Below are 22,051 nucleotides of genomic sequence, written 5' to 3' on the forward strand. Positions count from 1 at the left end.
CCTGACATGATGCCCTGCCCCAGCATGAGGGGGTTGAAAGGTGCAGGTGTCAGGAAGGCAGAAAGCAAGGGAAAGGGTAGGGGGTTGAGGAGAGAAAGGGGCTTGTGTTGAGGGGAGGGAGAGCAGGGCAAGAGAAGTAAGGGGCGGGCACCCAGGGGCAGGGTGGAAGAGAGACAAATGCCAGGGGGCCAAAAGGAGACAATGAAAGGAAAGGGTGGTGGGGGGAGGCGAGGCAAGGTGTCAGTGGGGGTGGGAGAAGGAAGGGGACAGGGTGATTCTGGGAGAAGGGAGGGAGAATAGGAGCAAGAGGGAGGAAGAGAAGAAGGGAGAAGTGGGTGCCAGGAGAAAAGGGGTTGAAAGAAGGGGTGGGCATAAGGAAGGCAGGGAATGGAGCAAGTCACATGTGAAGGCACAGGGGCATGAGAGGATCTGGGGCAGAGAGTGGTGAAGGGGTGGAGCATCAGGGAGGAAGAGGGCTGGAGGTCAGAGGCAGTGAGGGAAGGGGGAGGCACCAGGAAGGTGGAAGGAGTAAGAGAAGGTGCATATGCCAAGGGATTGTGGGGGTGAAGCAGAAGGACAGACACGTGAAGGGGAGGGACAGGCACCAGAGGGCAGAGAGAGGCAGGGCAGGTGGATAGAAGGAGGTGTTTGTAGTGGGGATGAGGAGGGGGGCTAGAGGAGGTGTGGGAACAGGGGGAAGAGAAGGGCAGGTGCAGGGGTCGGAGAGGGGGCAAGTCCCAGGAGGGCTGAGGGAAGTGAGAAGGGCAGGAGCCAAGACAGCAGAGCAGGGTGAGATGTGGGAGGCAGCAGTAGGCACCAGGGGAGCAGATGGGGTGAGGGGAGGATGGGAGACATAGCACCAGAGGGAAAAGGGATTGGTTTATAACTTGGATGCCATGGTGGCACACATCCGAACAAGTGCACGAGACCTCAATATTGGTGCATAGGACAAAACTCACTCCACTCACGGGTGGAAAATCTTAGAGACAACACTGTTTGTAAATCATATGGAGGTGGCAGTGGGGCCAGGAGAACCCCAGGGCCTCCCTCGAACTCTGCCAGAGAGATGCCTGCCAGAGTGGCTAGGAGGATTTGAGGACTGGCACTTGTCCTAAGGCCATGTTTCTCAAACTGTGGGTCCCGACCTCCAGGGGGTCATGAGCAACTTAGAGGGGGGGTCACGGTATCACAAAGTTTGAGAACCCCTGCCCTAAGGTAAACTGAGTTTGAGACCCTGTCTGTAATCAATCCTTAACCATGACTTGAGCAGGAATACAAAGCTTAAGGAGTAATAATTAGAAACCCCCTAATTTGTACATACTTAGCAGACAAGAGACTCTGGGATCTGCTATATCAGCGGGATCCAAATACACTTCATGTGGGTGCAGTCGTGCTGGGGTAATTGCAAGGTGACGGCAGAGTCGGTTGATGTACTGCACAAGGGCTACATCCATTTCCAACGTCCACTTCCGGGATGCTTTCTGAGCATGCTTTGTGTCAATGCAGGCACACCTGAAGGGCACAGGGATTAGAACTGTTAAATGCAAACACTGCCCTGGGCTGCATGAACCAGGAAGCCAAATGGCTTTAGGGGTCTTTCCTCTTCCCTTTCCCCAACCTCCTTTAGCTCAGACATTAGACTGCTTCAAGTATGAGAGAAAATGAATCATTACGTGCCCCCCCCCACCTTTGCCTGACTTTCATTACCTGCTAACTAAGCTTGCTTTCTGAGCTCGTAAGCAGACAAGAGAGTGGAATTATGGTAGGTCATTTGCAGCTTGAAATTAGGGAAAAGGATAGATTCATTTAAGGGAGATCTCTGCTTCAAAATGGCAACAGGGAAGAAAGTAACATGACGATGAAACATTCTGCTCTATATTGGCTCCTTCAAAACAAGTGGAGAATCTACCAGAGCAGTTTTAGGACCTGGAGCCACAGAATGCAGGATTGATGTGACAGGAAGCCTCAGAAAGCCAGTTGAGGCAAGAGCTGGAAGTAGACTTTTTGATAGGTCAATTTATTATGCATTTTGGAAGTAAGAAGACAAAATTAATTAATTTTGTTTAACCAGTTTTCATTCAGGTGTGATCCTCCTAACTTGCATGTGCATGTGGAAGCCAGCAACAATCATTCTGGAAGCTGAATATGAATTGGGATCCTTAAATAAACTATTCATCAGTTCTATGTTAAGGCCTTTTAGCTGTGTCCCAAAGTATATTTAGCATTACTACATTTAAGATTACATGTAGTAAAATGGAACCATTCCAAACTTATTCATAATAAACACTGAATTCTACCACTTTTACAGAACATATATCGCACCTTTCAAAATGCAGATCATATCCACAGGACAAAATGGCTCTCCACACACTACGGATGTCCTGTTTGGCTCGATCAACAACAAATCTGTGAAATCCATCCAGCGTCAAATATTTCTCTTCTGGAACTGATAGCAAAGATGTTATTATTAAACCACTACAGGTTGAATCTCTATGGTTCAGGACTCTGGACTGGCAACATCCGTGGTCCATAAGGACCATGCATGTTGTGGGACCAGAGGGTCTCAGCAGCAGAGGTTGCTCGTGGCTTGGAGCATACTCAGACAGAGGAGCAGATGGAGCTGTGGAGGCACCGCAGCTGGCAGAGCAGGGAAGCTAGGAGAGGGAGAAGTTCATGAGGCAGTAGAGCCAATAGCTGTTGGGACCACTAGGACCTCTGGTAAGGCTGTTGCGAGGCTGGCAGAGCCACTGGTAACTCCAGCAGGGCTGCCGCAGCTCACAAGATCAGGAGCTCCAGGAAGGCTGCTGCAGCTTGCAGCGCTGGGGAGAGGAGTCCAGCTGGGAGTCTGGCATCCTCCACCCCACCCCATACCTCCCATGGTCTGAAAAACTCCATTGCCCAGGCTAGGCCAGGTCCCCAGGGTGCTGGACCAGGGAGGTCCAACCTGTAGTAACTAACCAAGAAAATAATGTGCATCACACAGGCTTATTTCTAGAGTGTTTGCTCTTGTCTTGCTACCCTTAAATCATGTCCTAAGCTTGAGCTATCTGACAGCTTCCCCGGCCTTGCCCTCTCCACAAAGGAGAACTCCAGGACAACCCAACCAAGAAGAAAACCTGAAAATGTTAGGCTTTAACCCAAGAGGGTTCATTTCTCCCTTATTAAAGATTCCATCCTGCATTCCATCAAGGAACATTTCTGCCCGAGGAGGAGATATGCTAGTTCCCCAAGATTGATGTCCTATAGCTTGCACATGGGGCACACATCATGTTTGATGACTGAGGCTGGAACTCCCTTCAGAATTCACCCTGTTTCCGAAGGTGAGGCCACCAAATGAGACCCTATTTTTAACCTCAGATAGGCCAGGATTGGAATATAAAGCAAGAACCTTGCACTCTATATCTCTGCCTGGCTGTACCGGACTCAAGATTGTCATGCGAGCTGTGTAGTATTTCTGAAGCTGTCATTTCAGTTTTATAGATTATAAAAGTTTCATTACAAATAAATCCATTCCAAACTAAAACTAAGGAACACAGAGGGCAAGCACCATTACACATAGCCTTTATACAGTGAGTTCTTTGGACAAAGAGGAAGATTAGTTCCCTACTTCAAGTGTTAAGTACACTGTGTCCAGTTCTGCTCTCATTTACACCAGTGATTCCAGAGTCACACTGATAAGTAGAATGGAATCTGGGTGAACATTTGCAATTATTTTAATCTTTTAGACCACTTGTAAATGAAACTCTTTAAAAGAAAAAAAAGACACGTGCTCTTTCTGGCCAATTTTTATTTTTAAATTCTTTTCCCTTTGATATCATGTTTTCAGAGATTAAGTCAAGGGTGGGCAATAATTTTTGCAGGGGGGGCCACATAATGGATTTTGGTATGTCATCACAGTCGGCTCCTCCCCAGCAAAGGTGGAGCATGGGGCGAAAGAGGTGGTGTTGGGGACTAGCCTACTGCCATAATTATCTGGGGCTGGAGGCTTTGAATTAAAAACACAGCAAAGCACTCTCAGCTCCCAGTCTTGTTGCTACTGCACTGCCTGGCAGCCACCCGAGGCTACTGTGGCTATTTAAAAGGCTCATTGCTCCGGCTCCTGCTCATTGTTCCAGCACCACCATTTAAACAGACTTCTGCTGCTTGAGCCACTGCCTGGAAATTCGGTGGCCCAGGCAGCAGGATATAAACAGAAAGTGGCCAGATGCCGTCCGCGGGTCTGATCAAAGTGTTAGGTGGGTCGGATCCAGCCCTTGGGCTGCCTCTTGCCCAGCCCTGGATTAAGTAATGAGAAGAATTTCTGGACAGCGCTTACCTTCTTGTTTCTTTGTAGGAGACTTCTCTGGATCCTTCTCGTCAGGTTTGCCCTTCTCTGGAGATTTTGGCTTTACAATAGGTTTCTTTTCACTTAAAGCTGTTCTGCTATGAGATAGAAGCATTTTTTTGTTTAGAAAGTTCCTTGCCTTTTATAATTGAGTGTGTTATCAGTTCAAAATATGAAATATTGTTTAGCATATGAGATGATGTAAGTCTTCAAAGACACGAGTTATTTTACATCTCCTTTTTTTTTAAACTCTTTTAAAATCACTTTCTCTACCCCAGTATGTAAGAATACTATAAAGAAAAAAGCTAGTTCAGATGTTTTATGACTGGAGAAAAGTACAAGGCACTAACCTGACACTATTGAGCACAGACTTTTCCTTTGCAGGTGGTTTAGTAACCGGACGTTTGGAGCTCACAACTTTCACTGGATGTTGCTCTTTGCCACCCTTGTTATACTTGCTCTTATCAAACTTGGGCTTGGGCACACCGTATTTCCTTAAAATCTTCCAAGAGAGAAAAGAAGGATTACCCAATAGTTCCAAATTACACCAGGAGAGTAATCAAAAAGGTGTTTTCCATAGGGATACCTGAGTGAGTTGGTCCTCGAGCACCTTCTTTGGTGGACGTACATTTGTGAAAAACACATGGAGAAGGTTTCCAGGAGTCTGGGAATTTATTTGCTCTTTGCTAAGATAAATATCAGCAACTTTAATCGGTTTCGCAGGAGTTAGGCTCAGCATTTGTTCAGAATGAACACAGCTCTTAAATATTTCTGTGAGGACTTCTCGGGCACCTGGAACCAATTTCTCACCTAACAGAAAAAAGTGAAATACAATCCAACCCAATAGGAAAACAGAGTTTAGAATTAAGGCACTGGGAAGATACTTTTCTCTTTATTCACTTTACTATTTTTAAAAAAAAACCTTATGCTCTAAAATACTAGACATCAAATCATTTAGAAAACATTATATTAAGCAGTCCTGACATTTTTGAAGTTCAGTTTATGGTACTGCAAACATTTCTTTTGATCCACTTCACTAGTGTAATTTTGATGTAGTTATCCAGCTAACCCCTGTGTGGACATCACCATTTTTTTTATATTATCACAGAATTGGATGGTACCTCCAGAGGTTGTCAAGGCCAGTCTTCTGCACTCAGGGCCGGACAAAGCACCATCTAGATCATCTCTGACAGTTTGTCTGAGCTGCTTTTAAAAATCTCCAGTGATGGAGATTCCACAACCACCTTAAGCAATTTATTTCAGTGCTTAACCACTCTGTTTTTCCTAATGCCCCATCTAAACCTCTCTTGCTGCAATTTAAGCAATTTACATAGGTACACAATAGTATTTATCATAGAATCCTAGAAATGGAAAGGACCTCAAGAGGTCATTGAGACCAGTCTCCTGCTTGCCCTCATGGCAGGACAAAGAACTGTCTAGATCATCCTTGACCGGTGTCTGTATAACCTGCTCTTAAGTATCTCCAGTGATGGAGAATCTACAACCCCCCTAAGCTATTTATTCCAGTGTTTAACAACCCTGACAGTTAGGAAGTTTTTAAACCTCCCTTGATACAGTTTAAGACCATTGCTTCTTGTCCTATCCTCAGAGGCCAAGGAGAACAATTTTTCTCCCTCCTTCTCCTTGCAACACCCTTTTACATACTTGAAAACTGCTATCAGGTCCCCTCTGAGTCTTCTCTTTTCTAAACTAAACAAGCTCAATTCTTTCAGTCTTCCCTCACAGATCACGTTTTCTAGACCTTTAATCATTCTTGTTGCTCTTCTCTGGGCTGTCTCCAATTTTACCACATCTTTCTTGAAATGTGGCACCCAGAACTGGACACGATACTCCAATTGAGGCCTAATCAGCACAGAGTAGAGAAGAAGAATGACTGACCTCGTGTCTTGCTCACAACACTCCTGTTAATGCATCCCAGAATCATGTTTGCTGCCTTTTTTTTTTTTTTTTTTTTTTTTTTGCAAAAGTGTCACTTCATTGACTCATGTTTAACTTGTGGTCCACTATGATCCCTAAATCCCTGTTCACAGTACTCCTTCTCAGACAATCAGTTTCTATTCTGTTTGTGTGAAACTGATTGTTCCTTCCTAAGTGGAGTACTTTGTATTTGTCCTTATTAAATTTCATCCTGTTTACCTCAGACCATTTCTCTAGTTTGTCCAGATCATTTTGAATTATGACTCAACCCTCCAAAGCAGTTGCAGCCCCTCCCAGCTTTGTATCATCTGCAAACTTAATTATTGTACTCTCTACACCACCTTCTAAATCATTGATGAAGATATTGAACAGAACTGGTCCCAAAACATTCCGCTGTGGGACCACTCTTGTTACACCCTGCCAGCATGACTGCAAACCGTTAATAACTACTCTCTGAGAATGATTATCTAGCCCAGCCATGGCCAAACAGCAGCTCGCGAATCCTGCCCCCCCAAAAGTGCGGCTTGCGAAGCCGCTCCTGTACTCCCCCCTCCCAACAGCCTCCACCCCCCACCAACTCCTGGCTTTCCAGAGCTGCGGGGTTTTAAAAATGGCGCCCAAGATGGAGGCCATCTTGAAGGGACAGCCTTCTTTTTAAAAACATTTTTTTCTTGTTTTTTTGTTTTTGCTCAGCAATTCTGTTCGGGGGGGGGGGGGGAGCTACTTTTTTTTTTTTTTTGGCTTGACAATTCTGGTGTGGCTCTTCACATTTTTTCCACCGCTGTTTTGACTCTCTCTGTTAAATGGGTTGGCCACTCCGGCCTAGTCAGTTATGCAACCACCTTATAATACCCCAACTAGGTTACTTCTCTAGTTTATTGATAAGAAGGTCATGCGAGACCACGTCCACGGCTTCTCCCTTATCCACAAGTTGTTATCCTATCGAAGAAGCTATCAGATGGGTTTGACATGATTTGTTTGTTACAAATCCATGCTGGCTGCTACCTATCACCGTATTATCTTTATGTCAATAATTAAATTTATTGTACTCTGTGGTTATTTCCCGCCCGGCGCCCCCCCCCCCCCCGCACCAATTACTTTTTTCCCCCCTCCCTCATTAGAATTTAGGCCCCATCCAAATAAAAAAGCAATTTTATATTGCATTCTATGATTTGTTTCAAGAGGTTTTGATCACTTCGTTAGAGTAAAATTAACTATGACTGATGTAAGTCGTAGAACTGAGAGTCAAATTCTGCTCAGTCATGCTGGGCAAATCCAGAGTAACTTAGTTCAAATCAAGGAATAGTTTGGTCTAATAATATTTATAAATGGATTAAGTTCATAATTCTTTTTTCTGCTGACTATTGAAAAAGTCAGTAAATAAAAAACTATTAATGACTATCGGATCAGCTTTAGGGATCGCTGAACACTCTAGTTGCCAAAGATCACCACCCTTCTCCTACCCCCAATCTACTGGCAAGTAATTTAGACAACTATCATTTTTCCACATCAGTGATTTATTCTGGATTTACAACAGCATAAGTGAGAAAAATTTGGCCTCTGCATAAAACCTAGAAACAAGGTATTTGACAATATGAAAGATACACACCTTTTATCGATTTATCATTAAAATAGTCTTCTAGAACTGGACTCCCTTGTGTATCAAATAAACTCTGATTTACAGTAGATACAGTTAAAATCTCCTCCGTTGACATTTCCATTAGTTCATCTTCACCATCCAGACTTGACAAACCAATCAGATCACTACTGTTAAATAAACTGGCTCGGATTTTCTCTATTTTAGCTCGTGACCTTATCTGTGTAAATAATGAAAGTAGTTACAAGGAATTCCGATGGGGAACAAATTATCTATCTGTTTTAACATGGGTTAGGTCTTGCATTCTCTTTTCTTGCAGAGGTTTAACATCATACATCTGTTACATTAACCTTCTGATACCAGAATGCAGATTTACCTGGCACTACAACCACTCTAGGAAAGGGGATCTTTGAAACCTTGGGTTAATTACATGGGCCTCTAAGAAATGACTAGTTCATTTTTTAAATATTGTGGTATCTTTCAGAAGCCCTGAGATAAGAAAATACTAGTTGTAGAGCAACCTGGAGGTTTTAGGTTTACCTGCAGTTCTCCTGAATGGTGTAGTATTTAAAAAATAGCTACATAAAATTGTTCTTGAAATTAGAGCTACGCAAAGCTATTGCTCCAGTTCCCTAACTTCCTCTGATGGCTCAAATATTGCAATGCACCATTACTGGAGCAGTTACAGACTAGGTGTATTTTCAACATGATTACATTTCCATTTTCCTTCTACAGGGTCTACAGATTATTTCTTTGGCGCAATTAAAAATTAAGATGCTGAATACATTCCTTTGGAGTAAATGATATTTTCTTTCGCAGGGGATACTGAAACACACATCTACTTCTGAAGGTGCAACAAACTTGAGGCAGATGTTACTGAAAGAACACGGAACCGTTTTAGCAACAAAGTTCAAAGTCATTTGTTGTCAAACCATAATATTGATGGACTCAAGTACATTTTTATGGTCTACTAAAGGAATCGACTCTAAACCACTGGTGGGCAATAATTTTTGATGCGGGGCTACTCCAGGAATTCGGAAAGTGGTCGAGGGCTGCACTCTTCCATGATATTAATGGAGGAGGTGCAGGGTCTAGGATGGAGGCTGGGTGCAGAGGGACCTTGCAGTAACAGATTGAGGTGCAGGAGAGGATCTGGGCTCTGGGAGGGAGTTTCGGTGAAGGAGGGAGTTGTGACCTGGGTTAGAGGACTAGGGTGCAGGGGTTTGGGTTGTGACCTGGAGCAAGAGGGGTTGTAATCTGGGGAAGGGGACAGGGGTGCAGGGATTTGGGTTGTGACCTGAGGCAGTGGATTGGGGTGCAGGCTCTGGGAGGGGATATGAAGGTGGGGGGGGCAGAGGGTTTGAGTTGTGACATGGGGCAGGGGGCTGGGGTACAGGATCTGGAGTAGGGATGTTAAATATCAGTTAACTGAATAGTTGAGTAACCTCACGGATTCTTATCAATTAGTCGACTATTCTATAGTCCTTGGGGATGGGGGCTAGCAGCAGCGCTGGATGCCAGGGGGGAGCTAGTTCACGAGGGGAACCAGTTTAAAACCCAGCTCCCCTTGTGGACTGGCTGCTTGTCGCCCTGTGCTGCCGCCTCTGATTAACAGGCAGCAGTGCAGGGTGGCAGCAGCCCCTGTCTGGAGGGACGGGACTGAGCTCCTGGATGTGGCGCAAACCGGAACTAAGCCGGGCTACCTGCCCGCCTGGCTCATAATGCACTTTAAATGCAGAGCCACAGCAAAGGCAGGTCCCGGACCCGGCACGAGCCAAGACTGAGCTCGGCTGCTAGCCAACCTGCTAAAAAATTTACCATTGGAGGAGTGGGGGTGGAAAATGCATGTAGTCTACAGCATTAACCTATAAGCTTTTGCTTATCAGTTAATCAACTACATTATTACATCCCTAATCTGGAGGGCATATGGGGTCAGGAAGGGTACAGAGGGTTTGGGTTATGTGGGGTAAGGAGGCAAAGGATTGGGGTGCTAGAGGCAGGCTCTGGCTGGGAGTCTTACCTGCTTGACTCCCAGCCAGTAGCCTTCCCAACACTTCCTGCCTGCCCTGCCGCCGCACTAGCTGCAGGGACCATGTGGTTATTGAACAGCTACAAGCCTGAGGGGAGGGTGTAGGATGCTTCATATGCTGCCTGTTGACAACAGTGGTGGAAACTGGCCAATGGGATTGCACTGGGGGAGGAGCAGTGAGCGAACCCTTTCCTCCCTCAAATAGCTCCGCAACAGATGCATTTTTCAGCAGCATGCCGGAAGCAGGCTGGGAGTACAGAGGCTGGATCTGATGGCTTGGTGGGCCGCATTCAGGCCTATGCAGGTATTTTGCCTTGGCCTGCTCTAAACCTTTACCCATGAATTTACACTGTTGCAAGCAAGAAGAATAATTTCAAAGGTTCTGATAAAGGCGACAGTCACTGCATTGTGATCACAGGGGCAAAGCTGAAGGTAATTCAGTACAAGAAAGCATATCCACCCAATTCTAATAATTTTTGCTGGACCTTTACTTCAGCCCCTCACCACTCAACATAGAAAAGTGAATTATTTAAATTGTGGTATTCCACAACGGACATGGAAAGGAAACAACCCTTTCCAGCTCCATATGCCACCATTACAGAATTGTTTAGAGAGCAGTGAAAAACAAGATTATTTTTGTGGCTGGTTTTTGAGTGTGGGGGAAGACAGTTACTAGAGTCAACATTATTCATTTAGGACAAAATCTGATTTGATTGCTGCTGGAAAGGGGAGCTACAAATGAATTCCCCACTGCCTGAAAGCTGTTACCTCCACTACTGCGAAGCCCTTGATTGGCCGTGACATCAGTGGCTGGCTGTCCAGGGACGTGACAGTGTACATGGATCCAACATCAGAGACAGACGCTGTTTCTACATGGTCAAGGGGTTCCCCGAGGCTGCCAATGCTGCCCAGGCTTCCAGTGCTGCAAAGTGAAAGATCTAAACTCTCCTGGCTGGAAACCACATGTGGCTCTAGCAGGCCCGGTGGAATGGCCAACTCCAGGCCGGCTGGAAATTGGTCTACGGAAATATCACTAATTGTCCGAGAGATCCCCTGTGAGCTGCAGAGGGAGGCCTGGCTTGTCGAGGCTGATGCGCTAATGCTCATGGCAGGTGTGACGCTGCTAGAGCTGCTGATATCAAGACCATCTGCACTACTAGAAACAGTTGGTTTTTCCAGTTCAGTCCTACATTCGCCTGCTTCTGCTTTGTCCTTGATTTTTTTGGGGTCCTCTTCCTGCAAAGGGATGTAGATTTCATCTTTGAACACTCCACCGTGTGCGTTACAGGCCTTCCGGATTGCACTTCTGACAACACCCTCCTCTAAGTGAGTTGGTATTCCAGAAATCACAAGTAACCGACTATGAGCTGTGGCACCTACTAGTGCCTGGCACGCATCTGCTACAGCATCATTTGTCACGCCTAGACCTTGTGGATCCTTTTTCGTTAGGTGTCTGAGGATTATAAGTAAGGTCAGTGCTCTATGAAACCACAACATATCCTCAGGTTTGCTTCCTCCTATAGTGAGAATTGTAGTGTCAGTGTCAGCAGCTCGGGATGTAGACCGTTTACCTGAAGATGATGTCTTTTCCCGCTTCATTTTGACTTTTTTCCTCTTTGATAACAAGCTTGGGCTCTGAGGTGTCTGCCCCGGAGAAGATGAAGAGGAGGAAGATGAATCACTTAGACTGGGGGCACTTGTGGAGGACATGACATTAGCTGTTACACTCATGTTGACTGGTAAAGTCACTTCTGCTACAGCTAGGCAGCCTTCCAGCAAGGCGTGAAAGTAGGTTGAAAATCTTCCCTGGTCAGCCACTCCCACACCAGAACCACCACAGGCATTTCCAGATACCCAGTTTTGAGTTTCTTCATCATAGAGTTTGTGCAATTCAGACTGCAGTGCCATAAGCATGGCTAGACAGGGATTTAGCTGAAGTGCAATAGAAGAGGACAGCCCTGCTGGGTTCTTCTTCCGTTCCAGATTGTGAATTTTGCGAAGTAACTCTCCCAAGAGATGAAATACCAATTCCTTCACACAAGCTGACATGTCTGTTGTCCAGAGGAAGTTCCCTGCGGATAGAAGACAGATGGACATACAAGAGACTTAGATTTATTCCAATGTGATGGCTTTATAAGAATTATAACAATATCATTTAATGGATGTAAAAATCAAGCAAGGCCATTTACACACTCACAGGGATATTCTTTCCATAGAGACATTAAATATATGATACTAGAGGGCCCGATGGCAAAACAAACCTAAATATTTCATCCCTCAATTCAGTGTTTAAATAATGCAAGAATACAATCTGATCAATGGGCCTGTCTTTACTGAAATGCTGCATGGAGTGTATCCACATTAACCCAACGGATGTCTCTATTTCCAGTGTTTGTTACACTCCAGGGTGTTCAATTCACAATACACGGCATTGTAAGAAGCTGTAAGGGGAAGCTGGAGGTACTGGCAGCTGCACAGGGATAAATGGAGGTCTGTGGCATTTGGGGAAGGGTTGAAGGCCATTTGCGATTACAGGCAAGGCTATGATTTTCACCTGGAGGTCACAGTGTTCACAGTAACTGGGAATTTAAGTTTGTGAAACCTGCAGTGATGGCCCCTGTGCAGGGCCTGGTTCCCTTCTCTGAGCTTTGCGACATGGGGTCACAATGCCATCTGGTTTGCTGAGTCCACCTGGTCCTAGATGCAGATGGGGTGGTGTCCCAAACTTGAGTGGTGCTGTGACCTAGGTCACAATGCCCGGAGTAGGAAGCAGGTCCTACCCTGCAAGACAGGAGCTGCCATTGCAAAAGGAGGGAATGAGAAGGTCATGCTCCAATACCCCCATGTCTGTGACTTTTCCCATGACTCTGGTTTCTTTTCCCTTGCATTTCTGCCATCCGAAACCGATTAAACATTTGAAACTCAGACTTGATAAGTCCATGACGTAGGTATTCCTCTTAAAATGATCAGCAGAGAAACAGTGAGTGCTTATATTTAGAATTTCACATCGTGAAGGTTTCATAGTTAATACAATGAGATGAATATGAGATTTGATACCATTCATATTTATAACTGTAAGCCTTCTAGAGACTTAGGAGGTCAGCATTAAAGCAGTTTACACTTTGTTCAGATTTACAAAGTTGTTTTCACAACCAGGAGTGCTAGATTAGGGAAAAAAAAAAAAAAAAAAAAAAAAAGCTCAGAATGAAAGCTTCTGTGGCAAAAAATAGGCTGCCAGGTTTGGAGAATTCACAGGGTCCTGATCACTAAATAATCTTATTGTCTACACATCCTTGCATTGATAAGGGGTAAAATATTCAAAATCTCTTAAGTGACTCCTATGTCTCATTTTCAGAAGTGATTCAGACACTTAGGTGCACTTAATACGTATCAGCTGGAAAATCTTCACATGGTTTTTCTAGAACTGAGTTTATTTTAGAATTCGGCACTATTAAAACATGCAAAGGCACAGTATTTTGGAGTTTAAAACCCTAGTTTCCATCAAAATGACAAAATATTTTTTTTCTAAATATTACAGTTGATCAGCTATTTTACTGGTAATTAAATACCCAAGAAATACTGAACACTCACCTAAAAGTTCCACCACTTGCAAGAGAACTGAAGCAGGAATAGTATCCAGATCATCTTCTGATTTTCCATCACCATTCTCTGATTTCCAAGTTAACAGCTGTTCTGTAAACGCCAGAGCCAAAGGGAATTCAAGTGGAAGAGAGTGCAAAAGTAAGACAGCTCCAGGGGGGGGGGATACTCCTTAAACAAGACAACAGAAGAAGAACTCCCATTACAGTTCTGTAAATTACATGGCAACAACTGTGCCAAGTAAAAGTAAAGAGTTATTAGGCCAAGTTGAAACATGGTTTTAATTTTTTCTAAGCGTAAGCATTGTTAAGTGAGGAACTTTATTAAATCACCTAATCCTCTCATTAAAACAGAAATTAAAAGACAGAAAAGGAAAATATTAAGTTAATGATGTAGCCAGTTCTGGCTTCACGTTTGTATTTATTAAAATGTGTAGATCTTTCATATTCATTGTACTACAGACAATGGTTTCCTGAATATTGACATAACACTACAGCTATAGTGACCGCAAGTGGAGAGAGATGTTGAAGAATTGATTGAAAGAAATCTTATTCTTTTGCCCTCTCTCTCCCTCCCATTATTATAAACAAATTATGCTATTTCTGCTACAGGCTGGAGGGAAGAATGAATGTTATTTCTACTGAAATATTTGGAAGGGACACCGATCCTACAGTGATGCAGGCCAGCTACGTAAGTATCCACGTAGATAAAACTAGGTTCAAATATGGTATTGCAAACAGCATAGCACTGCACTGGGGTAAGGGTTCATGATTGAACTTAGCAGAACAAGTATCTGCTCTGTTCCCTGCCCCAGTTCCTGCAGCATGTAGGTGGGAGACATCCCTGGAAAATCTAGAGACTGATTGATTTCTGAGAACTGAGGAGATCACAGTCTGAGGGGGATAAGTTTAGAACCTCCCCCACAGTATCAAACCTGGCCTGTTCATTTAGCGATAGTATATCCTTAATGCCTGGTATTTTGTGATGCCTTGGCACAGCGTAGTTCACACACAAACAGAATGTAAGATGTGGTGCTGTCTCAAGAAACTCTGATCAATAAAGTGATTTAGCCAGTTTCCATTCTGTAAATACTAAAAACATTTACCTAATTTGATGTGGACCTTGTCAGTGGAGATAATCACGGCAGGGTACTGATTAGTTGTTGGGGGTGGAGTCAAGCCTGTGTTGGTTGGAGAGGCATCCCGAGGGTAACATACTGCCTCTGTCAGGTTTAACTGACCATTCCTTTTAATTTTATGACCAAGACCATAGACAAACACTCGAGCCCATGGAGCCTTATATAGGGAGGAGCTAGAAAATAACCAGAACATAACTGATCAATATAAGGAATTAAAATGAATAAAAACTCAAATTTAAAAGGATATCAGAATGGTGTATGTCAGAACCTTCTGCACCATCATCCCACACATCTCCAAGATAAATCCTTGGAATGGTTTGTATGGAAAAAACAACAAAACACTACTCAGAATTCCCAGAGAGGCAGATCACAATCCAGATCCTGCAGCCTATACAGCAGCTCTTTATACCTGGTTGCTTTTCTACTTCCTTTGTAACTTACTCTTTGCGGAATCCAGACTGACTTTCCTTACAGGACACAATTACAAAAGCAGCCCCAGGAAAATTAACATCCATATTGACTTTGGACTCTGAAATAGGGAACTCTTCAGCAGGGAACTGTTCTGGTGCAGTCTGTAAAATGACATTTAATAATGAATGCCTTGGAGATGCAAAGCAACAAGCCAAAACCCCCAGAGAAACACTACAGCATGATTAACAGTATTATGAATTTAAGGACAGTAATAAGTGATATGAACTATTTTGGCAAGAAGAATGGCAATCTCTACAGGGGAAAAAGATTAATATATTATTTTAATAAATTCACATTTTCATTACAGGACTATAAACGTTCAGAAAGAATCGGAAAGTACTGTTTACCTGCAAGAAGGAACAGATTTGTTTAGTTAGTTCTAACAGACTCTCCTCTCCTTGATGTAGTGTCCGAGTGATGGCGACAGCAAGCCACTCCCTGATTTGTTGTGAACTGCCCTGGTAGAACAGGTCTGTGGCAGAGCAGTTCTGAGAATGGATACAATACTGTAGGGACTGGGCCAAAAGAATGGAACTTGAACTGATTGTTCCATCTGTAAAGAACAAAAGCAGCATACTGCGTATTTTGGAAGACACTCTGAACTTCTATGTAGTCAGTCAAAGAAACACTGAGGAGCAGGTTTTAAAAAGCTCACAGATCAAAAGCCTTTATTATCTGCATTCCTGCCCAAAAGCAAGTCCTCCCAAGGCTTAGCAGTGTAAGGCCAAACCTGCACCCCTGACGTTGCTGACACAGAACTGAATGGAGGGTTCGGTCCCTGCATTATTGCAATATACACATGGACTCCTCCAGGATCAAAAGCAGAAAAGGGCTCTGTGGCCATCCTACTGTGCCCTACGCTGGAAGCAGTCAGATACTTCCCCATCCCATCAGCTTTGAAGACACTGCTTCCCCTGGTGCCCGCAGGGGAGGAGGGAGGAAGATATACCAGCCGTGTGCTGGCCAAGGAGACTGAATGGGCCAAGCAGCCCCAGCTTGAAGGGTTCTTAGAAGGCTGCACAGTGAGTCCTCGGCACTTAATGTTTTTCCCTGCTCACTCCATGAGATGAAGCAGTGTCATTATCCTCAAGCTTTTCTCACCTATACACAAGCTATTTTAGGGGACTGCTGATCACTGCCTCCCTTACAGACTGCTGCTGTCTAGTAAACCATTGCAGGAGCTATGGCAGGCCAATTGGAGGGCATGGTGGCATGAGACAAAGCAATTCCTATTAAGGCTGTTTGCAGAGATCTCACTCAGAGGGTGCAATTATACATATTAACGATTCCAATTGCTCACAGATTAGCGAAATAAGGGGAGAAATGTAAAACAAATATTACTAAAAAGACAGGAGAAGCAAAGTGCTACAGAGGGAGGATGTTTGCTTAACTGTGCAAATTCAAATGGTAATTTAAAAAGGATCCCAAAACCATGCAATTCCTCAAAATACTCTCTAACTCTGCAGAGGAGTCACACATGATGCAACCACTATGAAAGTCAGTCCAGTCTCAGGATGATTGCAGGACACAGGGAAGATCTTTCCAGTGCTTTAGGATTAAGTAACAACCAGTTTTTAGCTATTTTTTTAGTTCCTCCTGAGTTCCCTGCCATGCTGTATGCATTTCTTAGCATGCATTAAGGCATTTGATAGGTTGATTTCCATCAACAACACACATTTGATTTAACTTAAGCTCTCTTTCTAGCATTTGGCCACTGGCATTCTCACAGATTCAAGAAGAATAAGTTATCAGATTCATGACCGTTAGGAAAAGGATGCACTGTTCTGTAAAACCGAAGATATGTTAAATTCTGAAAATGAAGTGATCCAAAGGCAGCTATATTGATATACTGAATTCAAATTACAGGCAGTCCCCGGGTTACGTACAAGATAGGGACTGTAGGTTTGTTCTTAAGTTGAATTTGTATGTAAGTCGGAACTGGTACATATTGTAGGGGAAACTCTAGCCAAACATTTCTCCAGAGCTCAGTTTTATTCTCCCACACCTCACTTCCCTCAATCCTTTATTCTCAAGCTGAGGTGTCTGCTGAGAAAAGCTGCTCCGTGTCTCCCTGGTCTACTGGGGAGGGGCGCTAGCTTTGCGTCTCCCTGGTCTGCTGGGGGGAAGCAGCTAGTGCGGGGTTGCCTCACCCTGTTTGTAAGTAGGGATCCAATGTAAGTCGGATCTATGTAACCCGGGGACTGCCTGTATACAACATTTTCAGTTTCTCACAAGTATCCCACAAATTGAAAGAATAGCAGCAACATGTTAAATGGAATTTGTTTGAGGAAGAAATGAGGAGGGTCTTACAGCTTACTTTTCATGAGATCATTAACAAATATTTGCAATAAACAAACCTCAGTTTAGCCCAGAATTTACTGAACTCCTTTAACATGGGGATTAGCCCTTTTTCTAGTGGCTCATGGCTCTAGTAAGAGACCATTTATTTAATTTGTTTGTGCTAATTTGAAAAGCTTAATTGAAAAACAATAGCACTTATCTTCATAAAACAAATTGAAAATTGTCATTAAACTTCAATCATTCTTTCACACAGTAAGTGGACACGGACATGGGATTTGCTATACTACTGTATCAAAAGCAACTGAGCTACTTTTCAAATATGGTTTTACCAGGAAGGGGTGGTGCAAGAAGCTGGTTGGACAACAGCTGCAAGTGCTCCAGAGTGATATCACGGATAGCAGGAATGTGAAACAGACGAGTAAACATATGTGGTGATTTGGGGGCAAAAATATTGAGGAGAGCCATGCGGCAGTATAACCGTGCAAGAGAGGCTTCACATCTCAAAAGTTCTCTATAAAAAAAGGAAGATTCAGAGTTAATTAGAATAGCAGTTATACTTAACGGCTTGTTTCTTGGACACAAAACCAATGTATGAACTTACAGACAGTAATAACTAAGTAGACACAAATCTTTCTTATTCACTTTGGAAAGCAAATCATTAGTGACGGAATAGGTAGGTTCTATATGAAAAACTATAAACGTTTCACTACGGCTTCTCCAGTGCCTGGGCACCAGCAGGCCACAAGCTTAAAACATCTATGGGGTTCTTCATAGTTGGGGGTCCCACCTGTACAGATCTGATGGCAGGAATGGAGCCCTCTTTACACAGAACTCCAAGACAACGGTAGTGAACAAAAACTCTTTTCATCTCTAGAAAGAGATGAAGTGGTCAGTGCCTCAGTTTTAGTTCATTAGCTAATAGCCCTTTTTGGCACGGCAAAGTTGTAAATTCTTGCTACCTAAAATTCCCTTTAGTTTCATTTTGGCCCTCTGATATGGTAGATATCTTCCTGTAGTGCTCTTTGCTTTTACAGCTTGGTATTCCAAATGAGAAGTTCAATCCTGAGCTCCCAAGGAAGTAAGTGCTCAGAATCACACAGGATTGAGTGCATAAATGCAATTACCACCAATACAAGAAGAGACTATACTAGACAAGATGTTCGTGCCTTTGACAGAGCTAAATATTTATGAGTCATGTAGAGAGATCACTCTTGTTTTTAATAATGCCTCAATAAGACCATAACAACTCCTTTTATAAAAAGATGATCTAGACAACACTATATGGAGACCCAATGACCTTTTTGTAGGTCTACATCTAGTAAGTGTACAGGTTGGCCCTCCCTAGTCCTGCACCCTCAGGAATTAGCTGGACCAGCGGAGGTCCCCTGCCACCAGCCCCCCAACCCATCATTGGCTCCACTTCCAGCCCCACCCAGCCACCCTGCCGCAGCTCTGGCTCCCCTGGCTGCTAGGATGCTGCCAGACCATTGGCTCCTCAGTTGCTGCCAGATCCACCAGGCTCCTAGCCCAGCAGTGCTCCCAGCTGCCAGCCCTCCTACTGCCTGACTCCAGCCACCGAGGTGCGCAGGCTCAGAAACATCCATAGTCCTGCTCTACACGGATGTTGCTAGATTAGAGTCCCAGTTTAGGTAGGTGCAACCTGTGCTACGAAGCGGTTCAGAAATTTATTTGAAATCTATTATTCAATGCAAAGCTGCAATAAGTAATTCATTCTAACATGTGAAACCCTGGAGTTTGTCCAAGTGATAAGCACGGACATGTTGATGTGTGCGCCCTATATGCACTAAATTAATTTATTTACCTGTGAATTTGAATGTTCGTATTATCCAGAGTAACCAATCCATTTGTTGCAGTCCTCCTATAGCCAGCAGGTGGCCTTTCTAACATGTCAATAGGATACCAGTACCTCACCAATACACCTTCACTTCTAAGATAAGTCTCTACTTGTACCAGTTCATTTACCTGAAATATCAAATAGAATGCTCTCAGTACATTGGACACATCTTTAATCAAAAACTGCATCTTAAATGAACTAGCATGTGTTAGATTAGAGAAAAGTGCTGTAAATCCATTAATAAAGGCGAAATATAGCTTTACTCACTGAATCAACATCCAGAACAACACCATGAAGACCAAATGTCTTCAGCATCCCACGAATAGCAAATTTTGGTAAAGCTGTTCCCACAGCATTGCTGGCCATGTTGTTGCTGTCTGGACAGCGAGTCACCACTGTAAGACCTGGAGATGAAGGAATAGCAGTCTACATAACATCATTTACAATCACAATGTGGTAGGAAAATTCCTATTTCCTATTTTTGATCACATTCTAAGCATTCAACTCTAAATGTACTAAGTCTTAGTATGTTTTATGTTGTATACGCTGCCAAACTATTTTCCAGTAAAAATAGATTTAAATTATTATGGTTATTATCATTGTAGAAATGACTTAGAACTATTGTAGAAATAGATTTGGATTTTTATGTGTAGAAATAGATTTAGATTTTTATGGTCATTATTTAGTTTTTAGTTCTAGAGTAAATATTGTAATATAATACAGTAAAACATGTAATAATGTACCCTTTTGAAATTCTGTCTATGTCCTTGTTAAATTTAAATTTAAAATTAAATTAATGGAGATTGCCTGTCTCCTAGAACTGGAAGGGACCTTGAAAGGTCATCGAGTCCAGTCCCCTGCCTCACAGCAGGACCAAGTACCATCCCTGACAAATTTTTGCCCCAAATCCCTAAATGGCCTCCACAAGGATTGAACTCACAACCCTTGGTTTAGCAGGCCAACTCTCAAACCACTGAGCTCTCTCGCCTCACATGTGAGAGAATGAGGAATATATGGAAGATAAGTGTGAAGGTCACCATTGGACCAGATGTTAGGGGATGTACCCACTAGCTAACAAGAGGCACCTGAGAATACTGCATATCAAAAGAGGGCAGATCGATGGATCTGAAAGATGGCAAGTGTCTACAAATTGGGAGAAGATATTTGTAGTCGAAACTACCTTAGCATGGAATAATAATAATAATAATAATAATAAAGCAAGAAAACAACCAGAAATAACAAACATCTGTCAGAAAAACAGCATAATTATGCAAAACTTTCTAATCCCAGTAAAGAAAAACATACTATAAAAAGGGACTACATTGCCATGAAACTTTGGGGTATGTCCTGCCAAAGACTGGAGCACCGGTCTGAACCATTAGAGCCTCTGCTCCTCCATCCATGATCAATATGGTAGGCCATGGACCATGGATGGTAAATATAACATTGATTGGTGGGATAATATGTGTGTGTGTCTTTATAAGCATATGCTAACTGCTTTGCCGTTGTTTTCTCAATAAACATGTCGTATTGCCCTTTCCCCCTACAAAGAGTCCAGGTGTTTTTAAACACAACAAGAAAGTCCCAAATAATTGAATAGTTTATACACACTGATTTGTAGTACTCAGTCTGAAAGACTAATCTTTGGTTCAAGGATGCACAAAGATTGCTTTCATTCGATTCTGTTTTGGGGGAATTGTTTAACTCTGACAAGTGATTCACTTTTTAAAAAAAGCAAAACCAAAGCAGTGATTTAACCCCTCACTCTATTAAGCTAAAAAAGTTGTAGCCTTAAACAAACCAAATATGATTTTGACTTGTGCGCGTCAAGTTCAAAGGGCATTTAGTGCTAACTTTTGTCCTATTGGCAAATAAAGCTTGAAATAGACATACCTTTCCGAACTTTATCAATTGTGAATTTATTTGCTTCATCTTTGATATCCTCGATAGTAGGAAGATAGAGGTCTCTTGGGATACCACCGTTTTCCTCATAAAGGAATTCTACAGTTTGTCGGGCTATATCTACCATTCCTGGTAAACAAAATAGCCTTTGGATTAGACACTGACCTTGATCTTGTAACAAGCCACACAATTGAACAAATGTATCCCAGCATATTCTCATTTTATTATTCTACCACTTTTAATAATCTCTTTTGGTAAGAGGTAGCAAAATCTGCCTTATATTTAGCACTCAAAAAGGCTAAATCAACATCACACTGATTTCTGGAGAATATTTATTGATCTAATCTTCTTCAGGAAACAAATTTATTACTCATGGTAACCCTATCACAGTTACACTAAATGTTTACCTGCATACTATAAGCTAGTCTGAGACAACTTTGTGGGTAACCTAATGGTGGGTTTCAAGCTTTAAGTATGTGCACTATGGACAAAGAAAGTCATCATTTTCATTTACCTCTACAGATTTTCTGTCCAGATAGAAATTTATGAGAACAGACATTTCAGCATTATCCTAAGGTAGCAGTTCTCAAATGGTGAGGCGCAACCCTGTTTTGATGGCAATGCCAGGCATGACATCAGACTTACTGGGTCCTGGCCAGGATCCCCTCTGCCCAGGGTTGAAACTGAAGCCCAAGACCTTCTGCCCAGGGTGGTAAGACTCCAGTTTAAAGCCCCCTTTCTAGAGCTGAAGGTCTTGGGCTTACCCCCCCACTCATCCAAGATAGCAGGGGTTGACTGAGCTCAGGATTTGGTCCCCTCTCCTGGGGTTGTATAGTAAATTTGGTTGTCAGAAAGGGGTCACTATGCAAAAAAATTTGAGAACCTCTGTTCTAAGC

At 43.2% G+C, this 22,051-nt stretch overlaps 1 protein-coding gene across 5 annotated transcripts in view; it reads right to left on the minus strand.

Moving 5' to 3' along the window:
* The window catches only part of HECTD4 (HECT domain E3 ubiquitin protein ligase 4), a 147,260-nt gene that overhangs the window by 15,802 nt on the left and 109,407 nt on the right, over positions 1–22,051 (minus strand). For 4 of the 5 annotated variants that reach the window (XM_075898745.1, XM_014572912.3, XM_075898747.1 and 1 more), the window contains 15 exons: positions 21,147–21,284; positions 19,521–19,657; positions 19,221–19,381; positions 17,728–17,909; positions 15,445–15,650; positions 15,068–15,198; positions 14,594–14,799; positions 13,480–13,659; positions 10,657–11,960; positions 7,872–8,079; positions 4,911–5,134; positions 4,675–4,826; positions 4,316–4,422; positions 2,323–2,446; positions 1,322–1,512 (listed from right to left, as the gene is read on the minus strand). In XM_075898745.1, coding sequence (XP_075754860.1) covers positions 1,322–1,512; positions 2,323–2,446; positions 4,316–4,422; positions 4,675–4,826; positions 4,911–5,134; positions 7,872–8,079; positions 10,657–11,960; positions 13,480–13,659; positions 14,594–14,799; positions 15,068–15,198; positions 15,445–15,650; positions 17,728–17,909; positions 19,221–19,381; positions 19,521–19,657; positions 21,147–21,284 — 3,651 coding nt within the window. The remainder of the gene's footprint in view (positions 1–1,321; positions 1,513–2,322; positions 2,447–4,315; positions 4,423–4,674; positions 4,827–4,910; positions 5,135–7,871; positions 8,080–10,656; positions 11,961–13,479; positions 13,660–14,593; positions 14,800–15,067; positions 15,199–15,444; positions 15,651–17,727; positions 17,910–19,220; positions 19,382–19,520; positions 19,658–21,146; positions 21,285–22,051) is intronic. The other variant, XM_075898744.1, reaches the window with a different exon arrangement.

This window comes from Pelodiscus sinensis, chromosome 15 (assembly GCF_049634645.1).
Source record: "Pelodiscus sinensis isolate JC-2024 chromosome 15, ASM4963464v1, whole genome shotgun sequence".
Lineage (NCBI taxonomy): Eukaryota > Metazoa > Chordata > Testudines > Trionychidae > Pelodiscus > Pelodiscus sinensis.